Source organism: Panthera pardus, unplaced genomic scaffold, assembly GCF_024362965.1.
Source record: "Panthera pardus isolate Hobbes unplaced genomic scaffold, ASM2436296v1 HiC_scaffold_13, whole genome shotgun sequence".
Classification (NCBI taxonomy): domain Eukaryota; kingdom Metazoa; phylum Chordata; class Mammalia; order Carnivora; family Felidae; genus Panthera; species Panthera pardus.
Window position 1 is genome coordinate 43,168,625 of NW_026526688.1, and position 25,701 is coordinate 43,194,325.

General features: G+C 33.3%; 1 protein-coding gene across 2 annotated transcripts in view; it reads right to left on the reverse strand.

Moving 5' to 3' along the window:
• Positions 1 to 25,701, reverse strand: part of ADAM2 (ADAM metallopeptidase domain 2) — a 135,391-nt gene that overhangs the window by 30,497 nt on the left and 79,193 nt on the right. For both annotated transcript variants that reach the window (XR_008421606.1, XM_019440716.2), the window contains exons 12-15: positions 21,236 to 21,416; positions 16,443 to 16,541; positions 16,147 to 16,342; positions 5,665 to 5,770 (exon numbers count right to left, since the gene is read on the reverse strand). Coding sequence is in view for 1 of the 2 variants with exons in the window: in XM_019440716.2 (XP_019296261.1) it covers positions 5,665 to 5,770; positions 16,147 to 16,342; positions 16,443 to 16,541; positions 21,236 to 21,416 (582 nt within the window). In the remaining variant the exon portion in view is untranslated. The remainder of the gene's footprint in view (positions 1 to 5,664; positions 5,771 to 16,146; positions 16,343 to 16,442; positions 16,542 to 21,235; positions 21,417 to 25,701) is intronic.

The following is a 25,701-nucleotide window of genomic DNA, read 5'->3' on the forward strand; positions in this document are numbered from 1 at the left end:
AATGGAAAACATTCCATGCTCCTGGGATTAGAAGAATAAATATTGTTAAAATGTCTATACTATCCAAAGTAATCTACATATTTAATGCAATCCCTAGCAAAGTGTCAACATCATTTTTCACAGCCCTAGAAAAAACAATCCTAAAGTTTGTAGGGAACCACAAAAGACCCTGAGTAGCCAGAGCAATCTTGAAAAAGAGAAGAAAATCTGGGAGCATCACAATTCCAGACTTCCAGTTACATTACAAAGCTGTAGTGATCAAGACAGCATGGTACCGGCACACACACACAAAACACACACACACACACACACACACACACAGATCAATAGAACTGAACAGAGGGGCACCTGCATAGCTTAGTCATTTGAACATCTGAATTTTGATTTTGGCTCAGGTCATGTTCTCATGGTTTGTGAGATTGAGCCCCATGTCAGGCTCTGTGCTGTTAGTGCAGTTAAAAAATGGCAGAAGACATGAATAAACATTTTTCCAAGGAAGACATACAGATGGCCAATAGACACATGAAAAAATGCTCAACATCAGTCATCATCAAGGACATCAAAACTACAATGGATATCACCTCACACCTGTCAGAATGGCTCAGATCAACAACACAAGAAACAACAGGTGTTGGCAAGGATGTGGAAAAAAGGGGATCCATTTGCACTGCTGGTTGGTACGCAAACTTGTGCAGCCACTCTGGAGAACAGTATGGACGTTCCTCAAAAAGTTAAAAATAGAACTACCCTATGATATAACAATCACACTACTAGGTATTTACCCAAAGAATACAGAAATACTGATTCAAAGGGATATATACACCTCAATGTTGACAGCAGCATTATCCACAGTAGCCAAATTATGGAAACAGCCCAAGTGTCCATCGATTGATGAATGGATAAGGAATATGTGGACATCAATACGCAATGGAATACTATTCAGCCATAAAAAGAATGAAATCTTGCCATTTTTAATGACATGGATGGAGCTAGAGATTATTATGCTAAGTGAAATCAGTTAGTCAGAGAAAGGCAAATACCACATGATTTCATTCGTATGTGCAAACTAGGAAACAAAAATATATATATAGGGCAAAAAAAGAGAGAGGAAAACTAAGAAACAAACTCTTAACTATAGAGAACAAACTGATGGTTACCAGAATGGAGGTGGATGGGGGATGGGTTAAATAGGTGATGGGGATTTTGGAGTACACTTGTGTTGAGCACCGAGTGTTGTATGTAAGTACTGAATCACCTGAAACTAATATTATAATGTATGTTAACTAACTTGAATTTAAATGAAAACATTTTAAAACTTAAGAATTCAAAAGCTAAAGTTAGATTAATTAACAAAAGTAGGGCGCCTGGGTGGCTCAGTCAGGTGAGCGTCAGACTTCAACTCAAGAGGTGATCTCCCAGGTCATCTTGAGTTCAAGCCACACATCAGGCTCTCTGCTGTCAGTACAGAGCCCACCTGGGACGCTCTGTCCTCGTCTCTGCCCCTCCCCCACTTGCATGCATGCTCTCTCTCTGTTTCTCTCTCTCTCTCTCAAAAATAAGTAAACATTTTTTAAAAATAACAAAAGTAAATGAATTATATACCGTAGAGTTATCACTATGTACGTTATTTAAGGTATATGCAGTATTTTAACAAAACGGATATCCTGAAAATTATGTCTGTTGTATCAATGTGAGCATATTACAAATATTAGCAAATATTATGCCATAAAATTTTTATTTGGCTTATGAGTCTTTTGGGGGGTCTAAATGCTACCACACAGCCACTGATACATCAGAGAATTCAACAAATTATCTTGCAGCAAAAGTGACAGGGGAGACTAACATGAGCCCAACTATATACCACATTCTCTAAATAAGTTCCTAATCGGTAAAATCTTAGCAATGACAAAAATATAGGTAACTTGGAGCAATTTTCTATGGCCTGACTTTGTCTGCCATTGGGCAAAAAAGGGAAATGAAAAAGCGAAAAGCATCCTCTGACATTCAGGTGAAGATATTAACAGAAAAGTATTAGAGTTAATGCAAACTGACTTGTACTTACAGCTAGATCTTCTGCTTAACTGTTGAATATAAGCAATTTTAGGAATATCAACTTTAAGCCAAGTCACTCTGTGGTCATGATGCATCAAGAAAAGACAGACCTGCTCCATAAATTATGAATGAACATAGAGAGACAAAACATAAACATTTTCCAAACAACAAAATTATCAAACATCCGTCTCATCCAGCTAATATGAGTGGCTGTTGCTTCATTATCAGTTACAGCTTAACTTCTCTCCAATCTTTCTTCTTCATATGTAAGATTTATTGAGATACTCAATCATACCTTTACTTTCTGAAAGCATCAAATTCAGAAGAAAGATCCGCTTCCTCAAACCCAATTGAAAATCACTTAAAACAAACCCAAATTCTATAAAAACTCTCTCAAACTCTGGAACCAAGATGCCCCACCGTTTCTCGTAGTGGATAGTTTCACTGATTGCTGCATGTAATAAACTAAGGATTCCAGTAAGGGTGGAATTCTAATTGAAACACACACACACACACACACACACACACAGGGAGAGAGGAAGAGAGAGAGAAAGGGAGAAAGAGAGGGAGAGAGAGAGAGAGAGAAAGGCCCTGTAATGTAACCAGAAAGGGAACAATTGTATGATAATTGAGCTTTAACAATGGGAACTATATCAAGAGATATTGTGAATTGGGATATATCCAACATCTCTTAGCTTAAATAATCAGATGGCAGAACTAAAAATGGGCCTCATGTCAATTAGGTGCCCAGAAATTAAAAGGAGCTCAGCACTGAAGTGTGCATAAACTTCACCATAAATCTTGTCTGACCACTGAACTCAGCATGTATAGTGAAGACTCCAGGGAGTTCATAAAAAGCATCTTAAGAGGCATAAAGAAATAAACAGTATTTCAACTGCAACTCACAGAAGGGTATTGTTTATAGTGTGAGTTCAGCTATGTTAAATCCCTTCCACAACAAAACTCTATTGCTTTCAGGAAGCATAAATGAATGAAAAATTTCCATTATGTATTATTCATAGTATCCAATATAAAGTAAAAAAAAATGTATACGTGCCAAAAGAAATAAGACATAGCCAAGGAGCAAATAAATGCCTAGGTACCAATATCAATATGATTCAAATATCATAATTAACAGAGAAGCACTGTATAGCAGCTAATATAAAAATGATCAATGATTAAAGGAAAATACAATCATAATCACTAGAAGGTTTTCTTTAGTCAGTAAATGCAATTTTTATACATGATTTTTAACGAATAACTTCTGCATATTTGAGTTTGAACATATGAGAAATGTACTAAAATGTACTTTATGGTGTATAATCAGAAATAATCACTGTAAGTTCATGTTTTAAATGCAGAGATATAAAGGAGCAAATAAATAATTGTATGATACATGTATGTGCATATATTGCATGTATGTTCTAGGTCTGTTGACTGAGAAGGTGCAGAGGTAATAAAAAATAGTGGAAATAAGCACATCTGTTGCCCAGATATTTATTTTTTTAATATTATTCTCTACTAAAAGGAATATAGGCTACTTGGATAAATAGCTAAATACAGATTAGGGGCAGGAAAAGCATAACAGGAGCCTAGAATATTTTGTGCTAGAAAAATGTGAAAGTTCTTTTTTTTTTTTTTTGAGTTTATTTATTATTGACTTTGAGAGAGACAGAAACAGCATGAGTGGAGGAGGGGCAGAGAGAGGGAGACAGAGAATCCCAAGCAGGCAGCATTATCAGCACAGAGCAGATGTGGGGCTCGAACTCAGGAAATCATAAGATCATGACCTGTACTGAAACCAAGAGTCAGACGCTTAACCAACTGAGCCACACCCCCAAAATCTGGAAGTTCTTAGAGTCCTATCAAACACTGTGGCCAATTAAAAGAGACTCTCAGTGGCCAAAACTGAGACAATTTGAAAAAGAACCACAATAAATAATAACAGTAAAGTATTCTATACTATTGAATAAAATAACAATTGCTGAGTCTGAACCAATATAAATAAACACATAGATAAACAAATAAATAAATATAAAGAAGGGAATACTTCTCCCTACTGTACATTTCTAGCTTACAGGCAGAGTAAATAATGGAATTAGAAATCATCAATGAATTTTAAGCCTAGTGAAGTAAAGTTTGAAGAGGAACAGAATATGTCCATGTTCTCAATATAATTTAACCTAAAATAGACAAGACTGAGAAAAAATTCCGTGTACTTTTTAAAAATTATACTAGGGCATACATATCACTTCAGTAATAAGCATGCCAAAACGTATAGCATGAATCTATGAAAAATATCCACCAAAGCCAAATTGAAGGACATCTTTAAAACAATTACTCTGTAGCATTAAAAAAAAAACTACAGAAAAGAAAAAAATTAAAACAAAGAAAATATCTAGATTAAAGATGAAAAATACATTATGACTAAATACAAACAAATATATGACTCTGGATTTGTTCCTGAAAAAGACAAAATAGACATAAATACTTCCCTAAGACAATTAAAGAAGGTTTTTTTTTTAAGTTTATTTAGTTATTTTGAGAGAGACAGAGACAGAGTGAGTGGGGGAGGGGGGAGGGAGAGAGAGATGATCCTAAACTGACTCTGCACTGTCAGCACAGAGCCTGATGCTGGCTGGGGCTTGAACTCACAGACTGTGAGTTCATGACCTGAGCCAAAGTCAAGAGTCAGACGTTTAACTGGCTGAGCCACCTAAGGGCCCCAGAAGTTCTAATGTGAAACATGGCTTTATAGCTACACTATAGCTATGTAAGAAAATATCTTTGTTCCCAGGAAACACACATGATTTTTTTTATGGGTAAAGAAGCATAGTTTTCAATATTCTTTCAAATGGTTTAGGAAAATCATTTTGAAGAGAGGAGAGAAGAGAGTTGAAAAAATAGAAGGATAAAGCAAATGGGCAAAAGTAAATAATTGGTAAACCTGGGTGAAGGTATATGGGGAGGCTCTGTATGATTCATGCAAACTAGAAATGTTTTACAGAATTTTTACTTTTACTACCAAACCAAATTTGAAATCATATCAAAATAAAATATTATAAGAGCAGTAACATTCTGGTTCTAATATATATAGTAATGGCAACCCAATGGTGTTGGTGGAATTACTATTCATATTTGGCATATCAGAAACATGAAGCACATATCCAAGTTCACACAAGAAGGTAAGCCAGTGGTATTAGGATTTGACACCAAGGTGCATGGCTGTAGAGCACATGGTCTTAAACACAGTCCTTTACTTACCGGATAGTAAAAATTCATACATTTTCTTTTCATCACTGTAAGAATGCTCATACTTTGTAAAGTTAAAATGACAACGTGCAAAATAGAAATGACCAGTCCTTCTAACTAACGTTATCAATGTATCTATATATGTAAAGTAAACACTCTGCGGGACAATAAAAGGGATAATGGGATGTATGAGAAAAAGTAGTGCAGATATTCTGTATTAAAGACATTTATAAAGGACTGAATATAGTCTAACTTCATGGGCAGGTAATATTTTGATTACTCATAAGCTTAATTATCTAGTTGTATTTTCTAATTTAAGGCAATAAATAGAGTTTCTCAGACAGATTTCTTAAAGCATACTTAGTTTTACACTGTATGTATCCTGAAGGACCTGAACCGCAGTTCCCAGATTGATCGGTCTTAGAATTAAGGTAAGCATAACACTCTTCAGGACCAAAATCTGCACCTGGAAAAAAATGTGTGTTTAGTCATATTGAGCTTATGTTAATTTAAAATAATTTATGAGTATATTTAAAATTCTGATATGGTTTAAAATATACAAAATACACTCATAACACATATTGAAAAAAAAACTAGATTTAAGATCACACAAAATAATTTCAATGAAATATTTAAAAATTGAAAGCACTTTTGCCAAAAAGATATCTTAAAATTAACCATGGTGTGCAGTTTATCTTCTAATTTTTAATAAGTCTAGATATCTATAAATGTATAAGAAACTTTAAAAGTTGACTTATTGGTCAATAACCTAACTTATATAAATATCATTTCAAGGCAAACCACTAACTAATATTTTATTTTTTCATATTTTTCTTAGAAAAATATTTTCTAATTTTTCTTAGAAAAATATTTTCATATTTTTCTTAGAAAAAAATCCTGGAGTCTCAGTTTTTACATTTACTATCCAATCCATGCACACAATATGTTCAATTCTCATAAAATCCAACCAATGGATCTTATTTATTATAGCATCCATTAGTTCTATTGTAGCTGAAGGATGAAATCAAAAATCTTTGATAGGAAGATTTAACCACTGCATTATGGTGCTGAAGAAAAATGGCACACCAAAAGAGGATCCACAGGTACAAATCTGGATCTCAGCTGAAACTCCCACAGGCTCTAGTAAACTGGAAATAAGCAGTTTATTTTATCCCAGAGGTCATTTTAAACCTGGTTATGGGTGAGAAGTCAAAATTATTGCTTAGCTAGGGAAGCAGGCCATTTGGTGGACATAAAAATAGGCCAAGGTTGAAGGATCTTCATAGTTATAGTGACAAAATTAGAGACTCAAGAGGTCTCAACATATACTTTATTCCCTGCCTCAAGGATCCTTCCTGCTTCTAAATGTGTGAAGAGCAGGAGATTAAAATATAAGAAGACTTCCATAAAGCAGTGTGGATTTTTCTGCAGTTTCTGTGTTGTGGTTACATAGTTGCTAAGGTAAGGAGTCTCAGTAAATATACCAATTCTCAGTTGAAAACCCTAAAGAGTTATGGCCATAAAAACAACAGTAAACTAGATAGACTGAACGTTATTTAATCTCTAACCAAAACTTAATACATATCACTTTCTGATTTAATTAAAATGATTAGTTCCTCATTTCATACACTTAACAGAAGAAAAAGATGGATAATAGTAGTATCTGTGTAAAAAAATAAGCATTTTAGACTGAAAGCAGGGCTTCAAAAGGCAAAAATTAAAGACAATGAAAAAATTTAACTAGAAATGTGTCTTTTCATTCAAGAAAAAATATAAAGATATCTACCTATATTAAAATAGTTAAGAGAACATGATACATTGTATAAATTACAAAGATATACGCATGCAAGAAGAAAAATACCAAAAAGAAATTGAAATAATTATGGAGAGGTTATTGAATATAATTTGAAATTTTAAGAAAATCCGTATGATAATACAGGATTTACACCAGTGTTCCTAAAAACTCACAGAACACTAAGAAGAATTAAACACACACATACACAAATACACCCAAACATATGACATGAAGACTGCTAAAAAACAAAGAAGATCTTGATGGCTTAAAGAGAAAAGAGACACAATTTGACAGATTTTCTTTAGAAAATATGGAAACAATATGACAATAAAGTAACATCTTTAAAATGTGAATAGGGATAGAGTTTCCATTTCAGGATGGCAACATAAGAAGATTCTGAAGTCACTTCCTCCCATAGACATACCAAATCTGCAGCTAGATATGGAAAAATTTCATCTCAAAAAACTAAAAACTAACTAAGCAACTCTTACACATTGGACAAAGGAGAAAACTCTCATAGAATCCAGTAGGAGAGGCAGAGAGAGACACCACACCAGACATGGAAATCCACAATCATGAAGGAATACAAAACCCAGAACAATAACACTGAGAGTTGGAATGGTTATAGAAACATCACACACACACACACACACACACACACACACACACACACACAAAGTATAAGAAAAAAAACTGTTACTAAAGACAACCAAAGAATTTTTACAATAAGATTGTCAACGCATGAAGAAATATTACAGAAAATATTACAAACATATCCCCTAGGAACAAAGCACCAAAATCTATTAAATAAAAACTGGCAGACTTGAAGGAAGAAGTAGGTAAAAATAATAGCTGACATTCTGTCAACTGTCAGTAATGGACAGAAGAAATAGAAGATCAAGAAGGAAATACAAAATTAGAACAACACTACAAATGAACTAGCCACAACATATCTATAGAACACTCTATCCAACAAGAGCAGGATACATATTCTTCTCCATGCATTTGGAAATTCTCCAAAATGGTCATATGTGAGGCCAAAACAGTCTAAATAATTTGAGAAGAAATGAAATCATATGAATTATGTTCTCTGAATACTCAATTATGTTTTCTGAATACAATGGAATTAAATTAAAAATCAATAATAAAAGTACATTAGGGAATGTACAAACATGGTAATTAAAAACCACACTCCCAAATAACCAAAGCATCAAAGAAAAAAAAAATCTCATGGGAAATTAGAAAATACTTAAGATGAATAGGAATAAAAACATGACATACAGGAATTTATGAAAAACATTGAAATCACTATTTGGAAATTGATATCTGTAAATGCTTAAAATAGGAAAGAAATATTTCAAATTAATAACCTAGAATTTTATCTTAAGATATTGAAAAAAAGTATTCTAAATATAAAAGGAACAGAAGGAAAGAACTAATAGGAATTAGAGAAGAAAATGATAAAATAAAAAAGACACAAGTGACAGAGAAAATCAACAAAACCAAAATTTGGTTCTTTGAAAAGATCAACAAAGCTGGCAAGTTTGAATTATTAATCAGGAAATTTCCCACAATGAAAAGGCTGAGTGTGGATGACTTCACCGGTAAATTCTCCAAAATTTTCAGACAATATAATACATTGCAGATTGTTCCCAAAACTATGAGTAAGGAATGCTTTTTGTGTCATTCAATGTGACTTGATTATTAAAACAACACAAGACAGTTCAAAAAGAAAAAATGTTAGAACAATATCTCTCACAAATATAGACATAAAAATTTCAAGAAATCTACAGAATTAGGAAACAAAACAAATGAACATGAGGGAAATAAAAGAGAGAGGAAAGCCAAGAACAAACTGAACTGTAGAGAACAAACTGATGGTTACCTGAGGGGAGGTAGGTGGGGGGGGGGGGGGGTTAAATAGGTGATGGGGATTAAGGAGTGCAATTGTGATGAGCACTCATTGTTGTATGGAAGTGTTGAGTCACCATATTTTACACCTGAAACTAATATTACACTGTATATTAACTAACTGGAATTTAAACACAAACTTTTAAAAAAATCTACAGTGATGAATAATAAAATGCCAGTAAACTGAAATCTAGAGCATATTAAAGCATTATTAGCAAAACCATTAGCATATTCTATTACCAAGTAAGATTTGTTCCTGGAATACAAGGATGATGTTATATACCAAAATAGCAGAATAAAGGGGAAAAAACACATGATCATGTCAATTGATGCACAAGAAGCAAAACTTGATGCATTTTAATGATAAAAACACTTAACTAACTAGAAGTAGAAAGAAAGTCCTTCAATATAGTAGAAGCCACCTATAAAAAACACAGTTAATATAATACTCAGTGGTGAAAAATTGAAAGCTTTTCTTCTAATGACAAGGAGCAACACAAGGATGCCAGATTTTAGTAGAAGTCCTAGTCTAAAGCAAGAGGCAAGTAAAAGAAATGATAGGAACTTAAATTGGAACAGAAAAAGTTAAATTATCTCTGCTCATAGTTGCCATGATTGTATACATAAAGAAAATTCTAAGGATTTTACACACACACACACACACACACACACACACATTCACACAACTAATAAATAAATTCAGCAAAGTTTAAGGATACAAAAATTAAGGCATCAATTGCATTTCTATAATTAGCAATGAAAATTCCCAAAAGAAACCTAAGTAAACAGTTTTATTTATCAGTGCATCAAAAAGAAAAAATACTTACAAGTAAAATTAACCAAAGTGAAGTAAAATTTATACAGTGAAATCCACAATGTGCTGCTGAAGAAAATTAAAGAAAGCACAAAAATGGAAAGCTATCCTATATTTATGACTTGGAGGAAAAATATTAAGACGGCAATATCATCCAAAGTGAGCTACAGCTTCAATGCAAACCTATTAAAACACCAACAATGTATCTCTGCGGAAATAGAAAAACCCATCTTAAAATTCGTATGGAGTTTCAAGATCCTGAAATTGTCAAAATAATCTTAAAAATGGAGAAAAAACTTGGAGGTCTCATACTTCCTGATTTCAAAACTTACCACAAAAGCTACAGTATTCAAAACCATGTACATTGGTATACTAACATACGGATATATACACCAACAGACTAAAATAGCCACCCTAGAAGCAAATCCTTCCATATATGTCTAATGATTTTTATAAGTGTGCCAAAACCATTCAATAGGAAAGGACAGTCTTTTCGACAATTGGTGTTAAGAAAACTGATTATACACATGCAAAAGAATGAACTTGAACCCTTACCTTACAGGATATTCTAAAATTAACATGAAATGGATTAGACACATAAATATAAGAGCTACAAACATAAAACGTTTTCTTAGATATGCTGAGGATTAAGGAGTGCGCTTGTTTTGATGAGCACTGGGTATTGTATGTGTGTGTTGAATCACTAAATTGTACACCTGAAACTAGTATTACACTGTATATTAACAACTGGAATTTAAATAAAAACTTTAATTTTTTTATTTGTGTATAGTTGCACACAATGTTACATTGCTTTTAGGTGTACAACATAGCAATTCAATTTCTCTACACATTATGCGAAAAACTATAAAACTCTTAGAAGAAAATAGAGAGGAAAAGTTTTTTGACATTGGATTTAGCAATTATTTCTTGGATATAATGCCAAAAGCATTGGCAACAAAAGAAAATATAGATAAAAGTGTTAAAAACAGTTACACATGAAAATCAACAGTGAAATCAACTTTGATAGATATGGATTTTCAGTTTGGAAAAGTGAAAAACGTTCTGGGGATGGATGATGGTGATATTTGCAAAGTAATGTGAATTGTAAAATGACAGTGAATTGTAAAACAGTAAAAATGGTAAGTTTTATGTCATGTATATTTTTTCACAATAAAAATAAGAAAAAAATCTCAAGCATATACCAAGAATCCATAACTATCAATATAAAAATGATAACACAACTTGACCAAGTGGTATCTCTTCCAGAAATACAAGGCTAGACATTAGTGTAATGCACCATATCAATAAACTAAAAGACAAAAAAAAATCACTTAATAGACACAGAAAAAGGACTGGAAAACCTAGCATTTTACTCTTGATTTAAGGGAAAAAAACCCCAGCAACCTTAACAAACAGGGAAACTGAAATGGAACTTCCTTAACCTAATAAAGAGGATTATGAAAAAACCATGGTTAATATCATCCATACTAATGAAAAACTCAAAGTTCAACCCCTAAGATAAGGAACAAATCATAATATATGCCCTGAGTACTTCTACTCAATATTATATTGGAAATACTAGTCAGGAAAAAAAGCCAAGAAGAAAAAATAAAAGGCATATAGATTGTAAACTAAGAAATTAAAATATATCCATTTTCCTAAGACATTTTATGATATATAGAAATCCTAGCTATCTATTAAAAATAATTATGGGAACTAATAAAGAATTTTAGCAATTTTGCAGGATAAAGGTTCAATATTCAAAGTCAATTTATATCTCCACACTAGTAATGAATAATGAAATTTTTAAAAAATCCTATAATAATAGCATCAAAAAGAATAAAATATCAAGAAATATACAAATACTGATAATTACAAAACTATAAAACATTTAATTAAAATTAGCTGAATACAATAAAAATAATTGGAAAGACATCCCATGTTCATGGATTCTAAGCTATAACATAGTTAATATAACATTACACCTCAAATTGATGTGTAATTCAACACAATTACTATCAAAATTCCAGCTGACTTTTTTTCAGAAATTGTCAAGTTGATTCTGAAATTTAAGAAATGCAAGAGTCCCGGGATATCCAAAATAATCTTAAAAAGATAGAAAAAGTTGGATTACTCACATTTGATTTGTAAACTACAGGGCTACAGTAATCAAGACAGTGTGCTACTGACATAAGAATATAGATGTATAGATCAATGGAGTAGAATTTACAGTCTAGAAATAAATTGTTTTCCAATCAAGTGATTTTTTTAGCAAAGATGTCAAGTTACTTAAATGGGTGAATAATCATCTTTTCAACAGTGATGCTGAGATAACTGGGTATCCACATGCTAAAAGAATTAAGTTGAACCATTTTTCACACCATATACAAAATTAACTGAAAATGGATTATAGACCCAAATTTAAGAGGAAAAGGTATAAAACTCCCAGGAAAAACAAATCAGGACCTTGAATTAAGCAATGCTTTGTTAGATATAACACCAAAATCACAAGCACATACAAAAAAAATAAATAAATTGAACCTAATCAAAATTAAAACTTTGCATTTCAGAGGAGGCCATCAGAAAAGTGATGACATAATTTAGACAACAAAAGAAAATGAATTTAACATGAATTTAACAATTAAAAAATAGGTGAATGATATAAATAGATATCTTTCCAAACAAACATACAAATGGTCAATAAGAACATTGAAAAGATATTCATCATTAGTCTTTAGGTAAATGCAAATCAAAACCACAAGATACCACTTCATACTCATTGGATCATCCACAGAATAACTCAATATTACATGGATATCAATTCAACTAAAATTAATGCATGATTTAATTTATTAATCTGGTTCTTAAGTTCATATGGAAGAAAGCCAAGCCAACACATATGAAGAAGATACAAAAGGAAGAAGACGAAACTTGTCTCTGAGATATAAATGGAGAGAAATTAAGATAGCATAAGACTGGCACAAGTAGAGAAAAATGACCAAGAGAACAGAGGAGGAAATCGAGAAACATTCACACTTTTAAGTTTAAAAACAACCAACGAAGCAACAAAACACACGATTTTTAGCAGATATCATATTGCAGTGCATTCAGGAGTATTAAGTTGTGATAGTAAAGGTGGTCATCAATATGCTGTAATATTAAATTGGATATATGTCAAACAATACACACACACACACACACACACACACAATTACATTCATACATTCATCCTCTGCCTCCCTCCTCTAACCTTAGGCAACTATTAATTTATCTTCTGTCTTAAATATTTGCCTATTCTGTATGCTTACTATAAATGGAATCATAGAATCTGTGGTATTTTGTTTCTGGCTTTCTTAGGTTAGCATAAAGTTTTCAAAATTTATTCAAAATTTATTGGTAAATACCAAATATCATCACTTCTTTAATTTTTATTGACTAAATAATATCCTGCATTTTATTTACTAGTTCATCAGTTGATGGACATTTGGGTTGTTTCTACATTTTGGTTATTATGAATAATGGTATTGTGAACATTTGTATACAAGGTTTGTGGGGACATATGTTTTAAGTTTCCTTAGGCATATAACAGGGGTTAAACTGCTAGGTTCAAAATTTTAAGGAACTTCCAAACTGCTTTCTAAAGTATCTGTACCATTTTATATTCCCACGAGCATGTGCATAAGAATTCAGATTTGCCATATTCTCCCAACAATTCCTATTGTCTTTTAATTATGGCTATTTTAGTAAATGTGGAGAAGTATCTTGTTTTAATTTAATTTAATTTAATTTAAATTTCCTTAATGACAAACAATGTTGAGCATCTTTCATGTGAGTAATCATTTCTTTAAAAAAAATTTTTTTTAATGTTTATTCATTATTGAGAGACAGACACAGGGTGTGAGCAGGGGAGGGGTAAAGAGAGGGAGACACAGAATCTGAAGCAGGCTCCAGGCTCTGAGATGTCAGCACAGAGCCTGATGCAGGGCTCAAACTCACGGACTATGAGATCATGACCTGAGCCAAAGTCGGATGCTTAACCGACTGAGCCACCCAGGCACCCCTCCTTTATAAGCTTTTATTTTCAAATTATTTTATTATTATTCTTGTAGCTTAGATTATAAAATGAATACTTGACTAATGCTAATTTTTAATTTCTCTTTTGTGCTGCATTTTATTGGAATGATTGAGTTTTGTTTCAGTTTGTTTTTGTTTTTTTTTTTTCCTGGTGAAACTATTTTTTTTTCCATTTTTATTCTTCTAGGGGTCAACTTACATTTTTGACATACTAATAACTTTCATTTCATATTATTCTTTATATTTTAAAATACGTTTTTAAAAGATGTGTTTTTTAGCCAACAATGAATTTTGCTAATTTCTATGATGATGATTTCTTCTTGCTTAATTCTTCTGTCTCCTCATTTAGTTTCCCTTTTTGTTTTTATTTTTTTTTTATTTTTATTTTTTAACATTCATTTATTTTTGAGACAGGGAGAGACAGAGCATGAACAGGGGAGGGTCAGAGAGAGGGAGACACAGAATCTGAAACAGGCTCCAGGCTCTGAGCTGTCAGCACAGAGCCCCACGCGGGGCTCGAACTCACGGACTGCAAGATCATGACCTGAGCCGAAGTCGGCCCCTTAACCGACTGAGCCACCCAGGCGCCTCTCCCTTTTTGCTTTTAACATCATTCACAATCAGCCCTTACAGAAATAGATTTGGAAAGCAAATTATATGAGTTCAAATGTGTGCTTTCACATACTTTTTTTTTTAATCTATGTATTTAACATTGGGTGAAATTCACAATTTTACCTGCCAGCTGAAACAGAAGTTCTACCTTTTCAATGATCTAACCAATATGCTTATTTTTACATTTTAACCAGTATTCCTTTCAGATCAAGATTTTCTTTCCTATTTCTCCCTTTCTCTTTCTTTATTTATCTGTATGCATATATAGGTAGGTAGATAGAGATAAATAAATAGATGATATGGATGATAAGGAAGACATGATACAGATAGAGAGTGATAAGAGATAGGTAGAGATCAGTGATAGTAAATAGATAGATGATAGATAGACAGATAGATGATAGAGAGATAATTGATAGATGATAGATATATATATATAGAGAGAGAGATGATAGAAAGAGAGAGAGAGAGAGAGAGAGAGAGAGAAGAGACAGAGAGATGGAGAGATAGAGATATCTTTCTTCAAAATTTCCTTTGTGGTTCAAATCACCCAGTTCCTGGGGAGAGCACTTTACCATTCTATGTTTCTTTCCTTATATCTTTGTTTTGCCTTTCTTCAAACCAATAGTCATTCTATGTCATTGTATGTCCATTTTTGGAGTTGATCATTACTTTGCAACTCCTTTTTACACAGAAATTAAAGTAGGCAATTACCCATTACAGTTGAGAAAAGGTTGAGCCACTTGGCTATTTATATGAATATCCTAAATATTTCCTCTGTCAATCACTCTTTTACTTCTGATATAGACATAAAATGCTGCTGCCATTGCTGCTGTCTCCATCTTCTTCAGCAAATGATTCCATGTATATTTAGTACCATGTGTACTCAGTGCACATCATCTTTCAATTATTTGATAGTTACTGGATCCTCATTACTCCTTTTTGTGATTTTCATAAACTATCCTTGTAGTGCCCAGGTGTGAATGTGTGTATCTGGCTGTGTGTATCTGCATGTGTGATTTAAATTCTACTCATATGCCGATTTATATTTATGATCCTCTAATGTCCACAGCCATATGTATGTATTTCGTATTTACTAACAAAACTATGGATATGGAGTGAGAGAGGGAAGTGTAACTTATATTCAGTCTGCTTTTTTCCTTCTCAAATGAAGAGCCCATAGACTTTGAATCTTTTCCTTTATTATTTTGTGGAAATAATTCATACCTTTAATTCCAGACAACTTGTCTGATATTTTTTACAGCATTCCTTAACTTTTTTCTATAATCCTTTTAAGATATATGTGTGTGTGTGTGTATACTAAAAATCGCATTATTTTTAAAAAAATTTTTAATGTTTATTTTTGAGAGAGACAGAGTGTGAGTGGGGGAGGAGCAGGAAGAGGGAGACACAGAATCTGAAGCCAGCTCCAGGCTCCGAGCTGTCAGCACAGAGCGCAATGCTGGGCTCGAACTCACAAACTGTGAGATCATGACCTGAACCAAAGTCGGACACTTAACCAACTGAGCCACCCAGGAGGCCCTTGCATTATTTTTTAAATCACAATTATGTATCAACATCTACTTCTTTTTGGTTTCCAGAAGAACACATATAAGAGAAATAAAATTATAATAAATACCTTCACCAAATAAATCCACACACTGTTTTATCCCACTTATACAACTTCCATTCAGACAAAGCCATTGATTCTCTCCACATGGATGCCCATTCTGAATAAAAAAGTTATCTTGACATGTTGCAGATGATCCATTGCAATATTCAGGGAGATCACATTCATCAGAGGAAGGTCTACATATTTCTCCTTTTGCCAAATACTGATGGAATGAAGTAAATAATATTGAATAAAGCAGAATGTGAACATACGAATAGAATAAAAAAGATGACTTTGTTCAGAAAAATTTAAAAGGACCTTACTTGACAATTTTTACAGCATTCACCCATATCACAAGTTGAACCAACTATTAATGTACATGTGGTATGATCACAACATGAGTTTAAGTTAGCAGCACAATCCTGAAAGGAAAATCAAATGCTCTGAAGTACCTTCCAACTTTTACTCACACTAGATAGATATTTTAATGGTGACAGAATATTATCTAATATACAGATAGGTGCTTAAATTACATGTTGGCAAGCATAAAAAAAAATAGAGCCACTTATTTATTTACTTAACACATATTTATTGGTTACTACTCTGCTATTCTGTATACTCTTTCTATCCCTAGAGTAGGTTTGACTATACTGTAGTAGGATTTTTCTGAAACTCTGAGTCTACCAAAGCCAAAACATCAAGCTCTCTGGCTTTTGTAGACAAACAGATAGTTAAATACAAGACATAAAATAAAAGGAAACTATGATTTATCAGTTTCATTATAGTGACTAGTTCCTAATCAGCCTTTATGAATCTATTGTGTTTTAATAAGTCTATAACTTTTATGGGATGTTCAAAGTTTAACTTACTTTTATTCTCTAAAGGCAAAGAGTTAGAAAATAATATTTCTAAATATGACTGAAATTATGATTCATCCATATCTTATTATGCTTTGATTAATGTTATGATTCATCCATGTGATTTTGTTTATAAAAATTCTATTATTACACTTAAAGCAACAGATAAGAATAGAGAAGATTGGAGAGACAATGTTTACACACACACACACACACACACACACACACACACACTTTTTAAATTGTCAGGGATTTGGAATAGGGTTAATTGGGCAAAAATTTCAATAAGTTACACAAAAATAAGTCATGGATTTCAGTAGTCTTAATATGAGTTATAGCCAAATACTTATTAGGGCAAACTAAATTTGAACTATTTTCCAGAACTATTCTGCCTAATCAATGTTATTGTTATTGCTACCCATACAGGATTCCAGAGAGTAAAGTTATATCACAGGAACTGGCTCAATTATATTATAATTAATAGAACTAAGATACACAGTTGTCAATTTTTACTAAAAATTTTCAAAGTGTTTCCATTTAGACCCAAACAAGAAAAACACAAGTGGGTACTGGAAAATAATTTCTTAAAAGCACATCATCCAACTAGGTATCTAAAAGTTCACTTTCAGCCAAAATGAACAAATCGGAGACTATAGATGCTGGAGAGGATGTGGAGAAATGGGAACCCTCTTGCACTGTTGGTGGGAATGCAAATTGGTGCAGCCGCTCTGGAAAGCAGTGTGGAGGTTCCTCAGAAAATTAAAAATAGACCTACCCTATGACCCAGCAATAGCACTGCTAGGAATTTACCCAAGGGATACAGGAGTACTGATGCATAGGGGCACTTGTACCCCAATGTTTATAGCAGCACTCTCGACAATAGCCAAATTATGGAAAGAGCCTAAATGTCCATCAACTGATGAATGGATAAAGAAATTGTGGTTTATATACACAATGGAATACTACGTGGCAATGAGAAAGAATGAAATATGGCCTTTTGTAGCAACGTGGATGGAATTGGAGAGTGTGATGCTAAGTGAAATAAGCCATACAGAGAAAGACAGATACCATATGGTTTCACTCTTATGTGGATCCTGAGAAACTTAACAGAAACCCATGGGGGAGGGGAAGGAAAAAAAAAAGGTTAGAGTGGGAGAGAGGCAAAGCACAAGAGACTGTTAAAAACTGAGAACAAACTGAGGGTTGATGGGGGGTGGGAGGGAGGGGAGGGTGGGTGATGGGTATTGAGGAAGGCACCTTTTGGGATGATCACTGGGTGTTGTATGGAAACAAATTTGACAATAAATTTCATATATTGAAAAAAAATAAAAAATAAAAATAAATAAATAAATAAATAAATAAAAAATAAAAGTTCACTTTCATATTGGGGACAGTACACATTCATGACCTCAGCTATTGCTGTAGGGAACACTGAACTCCTTTCATGTATTGATTTCCTCACATCCATACACCCATTATGAGTCTCACAATCTCTCTCTCTCTCTCTCTGTCTCTCTCTTAGTGCATTCCTTTTATCTCTAGTCTTCCCACCTCCCTCCAATCAAGCAGCTTTATCTAAGATTTTTGTGGGTTGGAGAACATGCATTTGTTGATTGTGAATGATCCAAACATTTTTTTACTTAAATATTGACCTGCATTAAAATATTCAAAGCCACAAGCATGCCTCATTTTCTGTTGAATTGTGAAAACTTTGTATCTATTTTCCTGAATGCCAGCAGATATTAAGCTTGGAAGAAATGTGGGCATTACCTTATTTTATCATGCTTCATTTCATTGTACTTTGCAAACATCACTTTTGTTTGTTTATTTGTTTTTACAAATTGAAGGTGGCAACCTTAAATTGAGCAAATCTACCAGCATCATTTTTCCAACAGTCTCTGTGTCACATTTTGGTAATTCTTTCATTATTATATTTGTTATGGAGATCTGTTTTCAGTGGCATTTGATGTTACTATTGTGATTTTGGAGAGTGTCATGAACCATTGTCCATATGAGACAATAAACTTAATTATGTTTTGACTGTTCCACTGATGAACTGCTCCCCTCGCTCCTTCTTTTCAGGCATCCCTATTCCCTGAGACACAACAACATTGAAATTACAGGATTATTAATTGGCCTAATTCAAGTGAAAGGAATAGTCAAATGTTTCTCACTTTAAATCAAAAGCTAGAAAGCATTAAGCCTAGGGAGGAAGGCATGTTGAAAGCTGAGAGAGGCCAAAGCTAGGCCTCTTACACCAAAAAGTTAGCCAAGTAGTGAATGCAAAAGAAAAATTCTTGAAGGAAATTAAAAATCAATGAATGCATGGATGGTAAGAAAGCAAAATGACATTATTGCTAATATAGAGAAAGTTTTAGTTGTCTGGATAGAAGATCAAACCAACCATAACATTCCCTTAAGCCAATGTCTCACCCACAGGAAGGCCCTAATTCTCTTCAATTTTATGAAGGCTGAGAGAGATAAGGAGGCTGCAGAAAAGTCTGAAGCTAGCAGAGGTTGGTTCATGAGGTTTAAGGAAAGAATCTGTATCCATCACATAAAAGTGCAAAGTTAAGTAACAAGTGGTGATGTAGAAGCTGTAGCAAGTTATTTAGATGTAGCTAAGATAATTAATGACGGTGGCTACACTAAACAACAAATTTTCAATGTAGACAAAATAGCCTTCCATTGAAAGATGTCATTTTCATAGATAGGGAGGAGAAAGTAATATCTGGCTTCAAAGCTTCAAAGGACAGGGTGACTCTTGTTGGGGGCTAATGCAGCTATGACATTTAGTTGAAGGCAATACTCATTTACCATTTCAAAAATTCTAGGGCTCTTAAAAATTATGCTAAATCTACTCTGCCTGTACCCGATAAATGGAACAACAAAGTCTGGATGACAGCACATTTGTTTACAACATGGCTTAGTTAATATTTTAAGACCACTGTTGAGAAACACAGCTCAGAAAAAAAGAATCCTTTCAAAATACCACTGCTCATTGACAATATTCCTGGTGACCCAAGAGTTCTGATGGGGAGGTACAAGGAGATTAATGTTGTTTTATGATTACTAACACAACATCCATTTTCTAGCCCATTGATCAAAGTCTATAATTGCGATAGATAGTGATTTTTCTAACAGACCTGACCAAAGTAAGTTGAAAACTTTCTGGAAAGGACTCACTATACTAGATGCCATAAAAAGCATTCATGATTTATGGGAAAAGGTCAAAATACCAACATTAACAGGAGTTTGGAACAAGTTGATTCCAATTTTCATGAATAGCTTTGAGGGGGTCAAGGTTTCAGTGTAGGAAGTAATTACACATGTGATGGAAATAGAAAGAAAACTATAATTGGCAATGCCTGAAGATGTGACTGAATCACTGAAATCTCACGATAAAACTTCGACAGATGAGGAGTTCCTTCTAATGGCTAAGCAAAGAAAGTGGTTTCTTGAGATGGAATTTATTCCCACTGAAGATGCTGTGAAGATTATTAAAATGACAATCAAAGATTTAGATTATATAATTTTAGTTGATTAAACAGCAGCAAAGTTTGAGATGATTGACCCCAATATGAAAGAAGTTCTACTGGGGGTAAAATGCTTTCAAACACCACCATATGCTTACAGAGAAACTATTCATAAAAGAGCCAATCAATGCAGGCAGGTTCGTTGCCATCTTATTTTAGAAACTGCCACAGACACTCCAACCTTCAACAACCACCACCTTGATCAGTCAGCAGCCATCAGCATTAAGGCGAGATTATGACTTGCTGAAAGCATTCTTCAGTGATAAGGTATTTTTAAGATACGTACCTTGTTTTTTCAGACATAATTCTATTTCACACTTAGTAGACTATAAGATAATATAAGCATATAATTGTATGTACTGGGAAACGAAAAGAATCATTTTATTTACTTTATTGTGATATTCACTTTGTTCTGGTTGTCTGGAACAAAACCCACAAAGCTCTGAGGTATTTCTATACTAGGGAAGAACACACTCAAGAGGGAAAGTGAAAAACCTAGGTCAACATAGTTACAGAATTAATGATCTTGAAAATCATCTCTAAGGATAATCTATGAACCACTGAATGCATATACTGATATATAAGTGCACTTACCAGTTTATTAAAATTTCTATATGCCTTTTAAACTTTTTTTCAGAAAAGTGATTTTGATTCCCTAGGGAAAATGGCAGTATAAAAATTTATTTATAATTTTTCACGCATATCTTCCAAAGTAGTACTAACCTCTGCACTCCCACAGTCACACTGTTCTCCTTGTTCCACTTGTCCATTACCACAAACCACAGATTTGTATGATGGGTCTAAGCGTGGCTGATTTTGAAGACATTGGGACTTTGGCTTTGAAATAAAATTTGCAAAATCCTCCATGCTGCAGTTACTAAAGATCTTCACACCACTGGAATGACTAAACATATGTCAAACTTCAAATTTTTATGTTAAGTATTACTTCATAAATTGCCTAGACTTGGAATAAAGCTATTTAATAGTATTCCACAACAGTCAAAATGCTCAATTTTGTTAGTGTCAAAATTTTATTTTCTGTACAAGGGAAGTCAATTGTGCAAGAATTTATATTAAATATTTAGTTAGCAATAAATGATGGAATTTTATTGGTTCTTATATTACACTCACTCATGACATTGTTTTCTCTTACATTTCCTACCTCACAAAGTACTCTATTTCATTTGTTGCTTCCTTTTCCTTTCATGGTCCCTAAATATTATAATATCCTGTATTAACAAAATATTTTGAGTTTTTCACTTCTTTATCTATATTTATTCATAGGTAATCCTGAAGTACATATTTTGAATAACACCTATACCTGACAGCTCAGATATTGGTGCCTACAGCCCTAATATATCACCTAAACTCAAGAGTCCAATACCAACTTTTTACTCAGAGATAACATTTCTAAACCCACATCTAAAATACCATCCCCTTACATCTTTATTCTTTTAGTGACACTTATTATTCTTTAATATTTATCAACAACCAAACTATTATTTATTTAATTATTTACTCATTATCTTCCCCTACTAGTTTTTTAGCTCCAGGAGAAAAGGCATTCCAACTATTTTGTTCTCTAGCACATATATATATATATATATATATATATATATATATATATACATATATATATATATATATATATATATACATATACATATATATATATATATATATATACATATACATATACATATATTTTTTTAAATAAATGAGTCCATGGAATAAACTATCTGTTATAAATAGTACATTCTTTTGTTGATGTTGCATTGTGACTTTTATTATTCTGAATAGTATTAATACATGAAAAAGTTATATTCATAAAGATTTATAATTTGATGACAGATATAGCTAATATGAACTTATTGGATTTTACAACAATAGACTCAAACCCTAGTCCTTTGGACTATCACAGGGAAATATTATTTACATGAGGATCATGAAAAAATTAGGGTTTTTAAATTTTTTGGAGGTCACACCCTATTGAACATACTCTACCATTAGAATAACCACAAATAATTGATTTATTATTACATTGCCAAAAATTCAGATGATTTCTATCTAAATACCAAAAACCAAAAGGAGAAATGATAGAACATTACTAAAAACTAGGCAATGTAAGATGTGTTTACTATGTGTGAACTCGTTTATAAGGGATACACTTCTGGGTATAAATGAGTGTTGTCATTAGAAAGAAAATATCAGTCATAATTATATCCAACTAGACAATTAATTTGAAGCTTGAGTCTTAGCAAACACTTGCTGGATGTTCTCATTCTCCATTCTCTCATTTTTCCTTGATAATTGAGCTTCTGGTTTTCAGTCAAATACAAGGCTTCCTTGTGAGTGTCTACATTTCTTAGCCTTTTGTAAAGTTAGGATAACATCTATATAAAGGTCAGATAATTGACCTAAAACAAAACCATAAATTTAAATTATAGAAAGTAGTGTTGACAGCCAGGTTTTTATTCTATTGGTGACTATAATTTTGGTTAACTATTGTAGTCAAAGCTTCCATTATGAACTATGAGATGATCCTGCATATGAAAGTCACTGTGTAGAAATCAATGTAAAATTATACTGTGAAATGTCATGCAATTAATAGAATTCTAATTTCCCAAAATAAAAATAACTTATCCTTGATTTAAGCTGTTATTACTTCGGGGTTTCTGAACTTACATTTAAATCTAAAAACAAATTCCATCCCAATAAATACAGATATCAATCAGGATATTGCTGTTTTAATGACATTTCAAACATTCATTTTCTTACCACAATATTGCAAAGCATTGACAGCAGGATGCAATGTTCTCATTACATTGAGGTGGATGGTACTAGAATAGATCATCTTTTGCTTAATCCATAAGCAAAACATGTGTTCAATATTTGCATTTTTTAGAAGAAGCAACACTCATTAGAAACAAAGTTAATAAAATCTGTCTTCTAATATAACATTGAGGAAATTATTAGAGGCACTTCAATTAGTAACTAAAAACAAATACAACACTTCAACGCATTTTCTTACTGTGAAGTTTGTACAGCATAGAGATAATCAAGCAAAAATGGAAAACAAAAGATAAAAATAATTACTATCATTAAATAAGTCTCAATAAATTTCAAAATATGTACATCCAAAAACAATAAATATTAAATCAGAAATAAATAATAAAAAGGCATCTAGATGATCCACGAATATTTGAAAATCAACTGAAATACTTCTAAAACAATCTGCTAGACAAAAGGAATTACAAAGAAAATTAAAATATTTTAACTAAATGAAAAAGAAACACAAAATATCAACATGTATGATATGCAATAGAAGCTGTGGTTAGACTGAAATGTACAGCTTTAAAGGGCTTACACAAAAAGAAAAAAAGTTTCAAATAAAATATCTGAGTTTTCACATTAAAAATCTAGGGGAGGGGCACCTGGATGGCTCAGTCAGTTTAGCAACCGACTCTTGATTTCAGTTCAGGTCATGATCTCATGGTGGTGAGATTCAGCCTCACATTGCTATGATCACAGAGCCTGTGAATTCTCTCTGTCCCTTTCTCTCTGCACCCCTCCTCTGCTCACATTTCCTTTCTCTCTCAGTCTTTCTCAAAATAAATTAAAATAAAACAAAAAAATCTAGTTTACCCCAAAGTATGCATAAAGTTAAGAAAAGAAATTAGACAAGTGATGATAAAGAGTCAATAAAATTAAAATATAGCCTTAAAAATCAATTAATTTGATAAAGCCCAAGTTAGAGAGATTGAGAAAAAAAAGAGAAAATAAAATAACAAATTATATGAGACATAAAAGAAGTACTATCACTAGAGATCCCAGTGACTTAAAAAAAAATAAGTGGAATTTAGGTTTGTGAAGATGGCAAAGTAGGAGGACCCTAAGCTCACTCCATCCCATGTTTACAACTAGATATCACTCACATCCCATTAAGAAACCAGAGATCAATCCAAAGCCTGGCAGAATAAACTCCACAAATAAATATAGAGAATAAGTCACACCAGAGAGGTTAGGAAGGACATAAATGGTGGTTGAGAGCTGCCCACAGGAAAGAGGCTCTGAGAAAAGAAACCACCAGGGGATCCACATAGAGGAAAATGAATCCTCATACACCCAACACTGTGCTTCTGTGGATCCATCCCTCTGCCGGGTCGGCCTCCCTCCTGGGGCTGCAGGTCCCCTCCTGCATGGGACCACCGATGGCAAAGCGAGCTAAGCCTACCCTTTCCACCCCTGTACACCTTACGGATCCACCCCAGCTAATACACCAGATCCCATAGAAGCAGCACCACAAGCCTGGCAGTGTGCAAGTAGCCCAGACAGGGGCCACACCACTCCACAGTGAGTCCTGCCTCTGGGAGAAGGGAAGATAAGGTACACACCAATCTGACTGTGACCCCAGCAGTGGGCTGGGGTCAGACATCGGGTCTGACTGTGGCCCCGCCCACCAACACAAGTTACTCTGGACAGCACAGGAGAAGTGCCCTGCAGTTTGGAGCCACTGCAGGGACTACCAGAAATGACAAAATGGAAGAACTCTCCTCAAAAGAAACTCCAGGAAGTAGTGACAGCTAATGAATTGATCAAAAACTATTTAAGCAATATAACTGAACAAGAATTTAGAATAATAGTCATAAAATTAATTGCTGGGCTTGAAAAAAGTATAGAGGAAAGTAGAGAATCTATTGCTACAGATATCAAGGGACGAAGAAATAGTTATAAGGAGCTGAAAAATGCTAGAAATGAGGTTCAAAATAAAATGGAGGGGGCCATAGCATGGATTGAAGAGGCAGAGAAGAGAATAGGTGAATTAGAAGATAAAATTATGGAAAAAGAGGAAGCTGAGAAAAAGAGATAAAAAATCCAGGAGTATGAGGGGAGAATTAGAGAACTAGTGATGTAATCAAATGGAACAATACCCATATCATAGGAATTCCAGAAGAAGAGAGACAGATAGGGGCTGAAGGTGTACTTGAACAAATCATAGATGAGAACATCCCTGATCTGGGGAAGGAGACAGGCATGGAAATCCAAGAGGCACAGAGAACTCCCTTCAGACATAACTTGAAGCAATCTTCTGCACGACATACCATAGTGAAACTGGCAAAATACAAGGATAAAGAGAAAATTCTGAAAGCAGCTAGGGAAAAACAGGCTCTAACCTACAAAGGGAGATC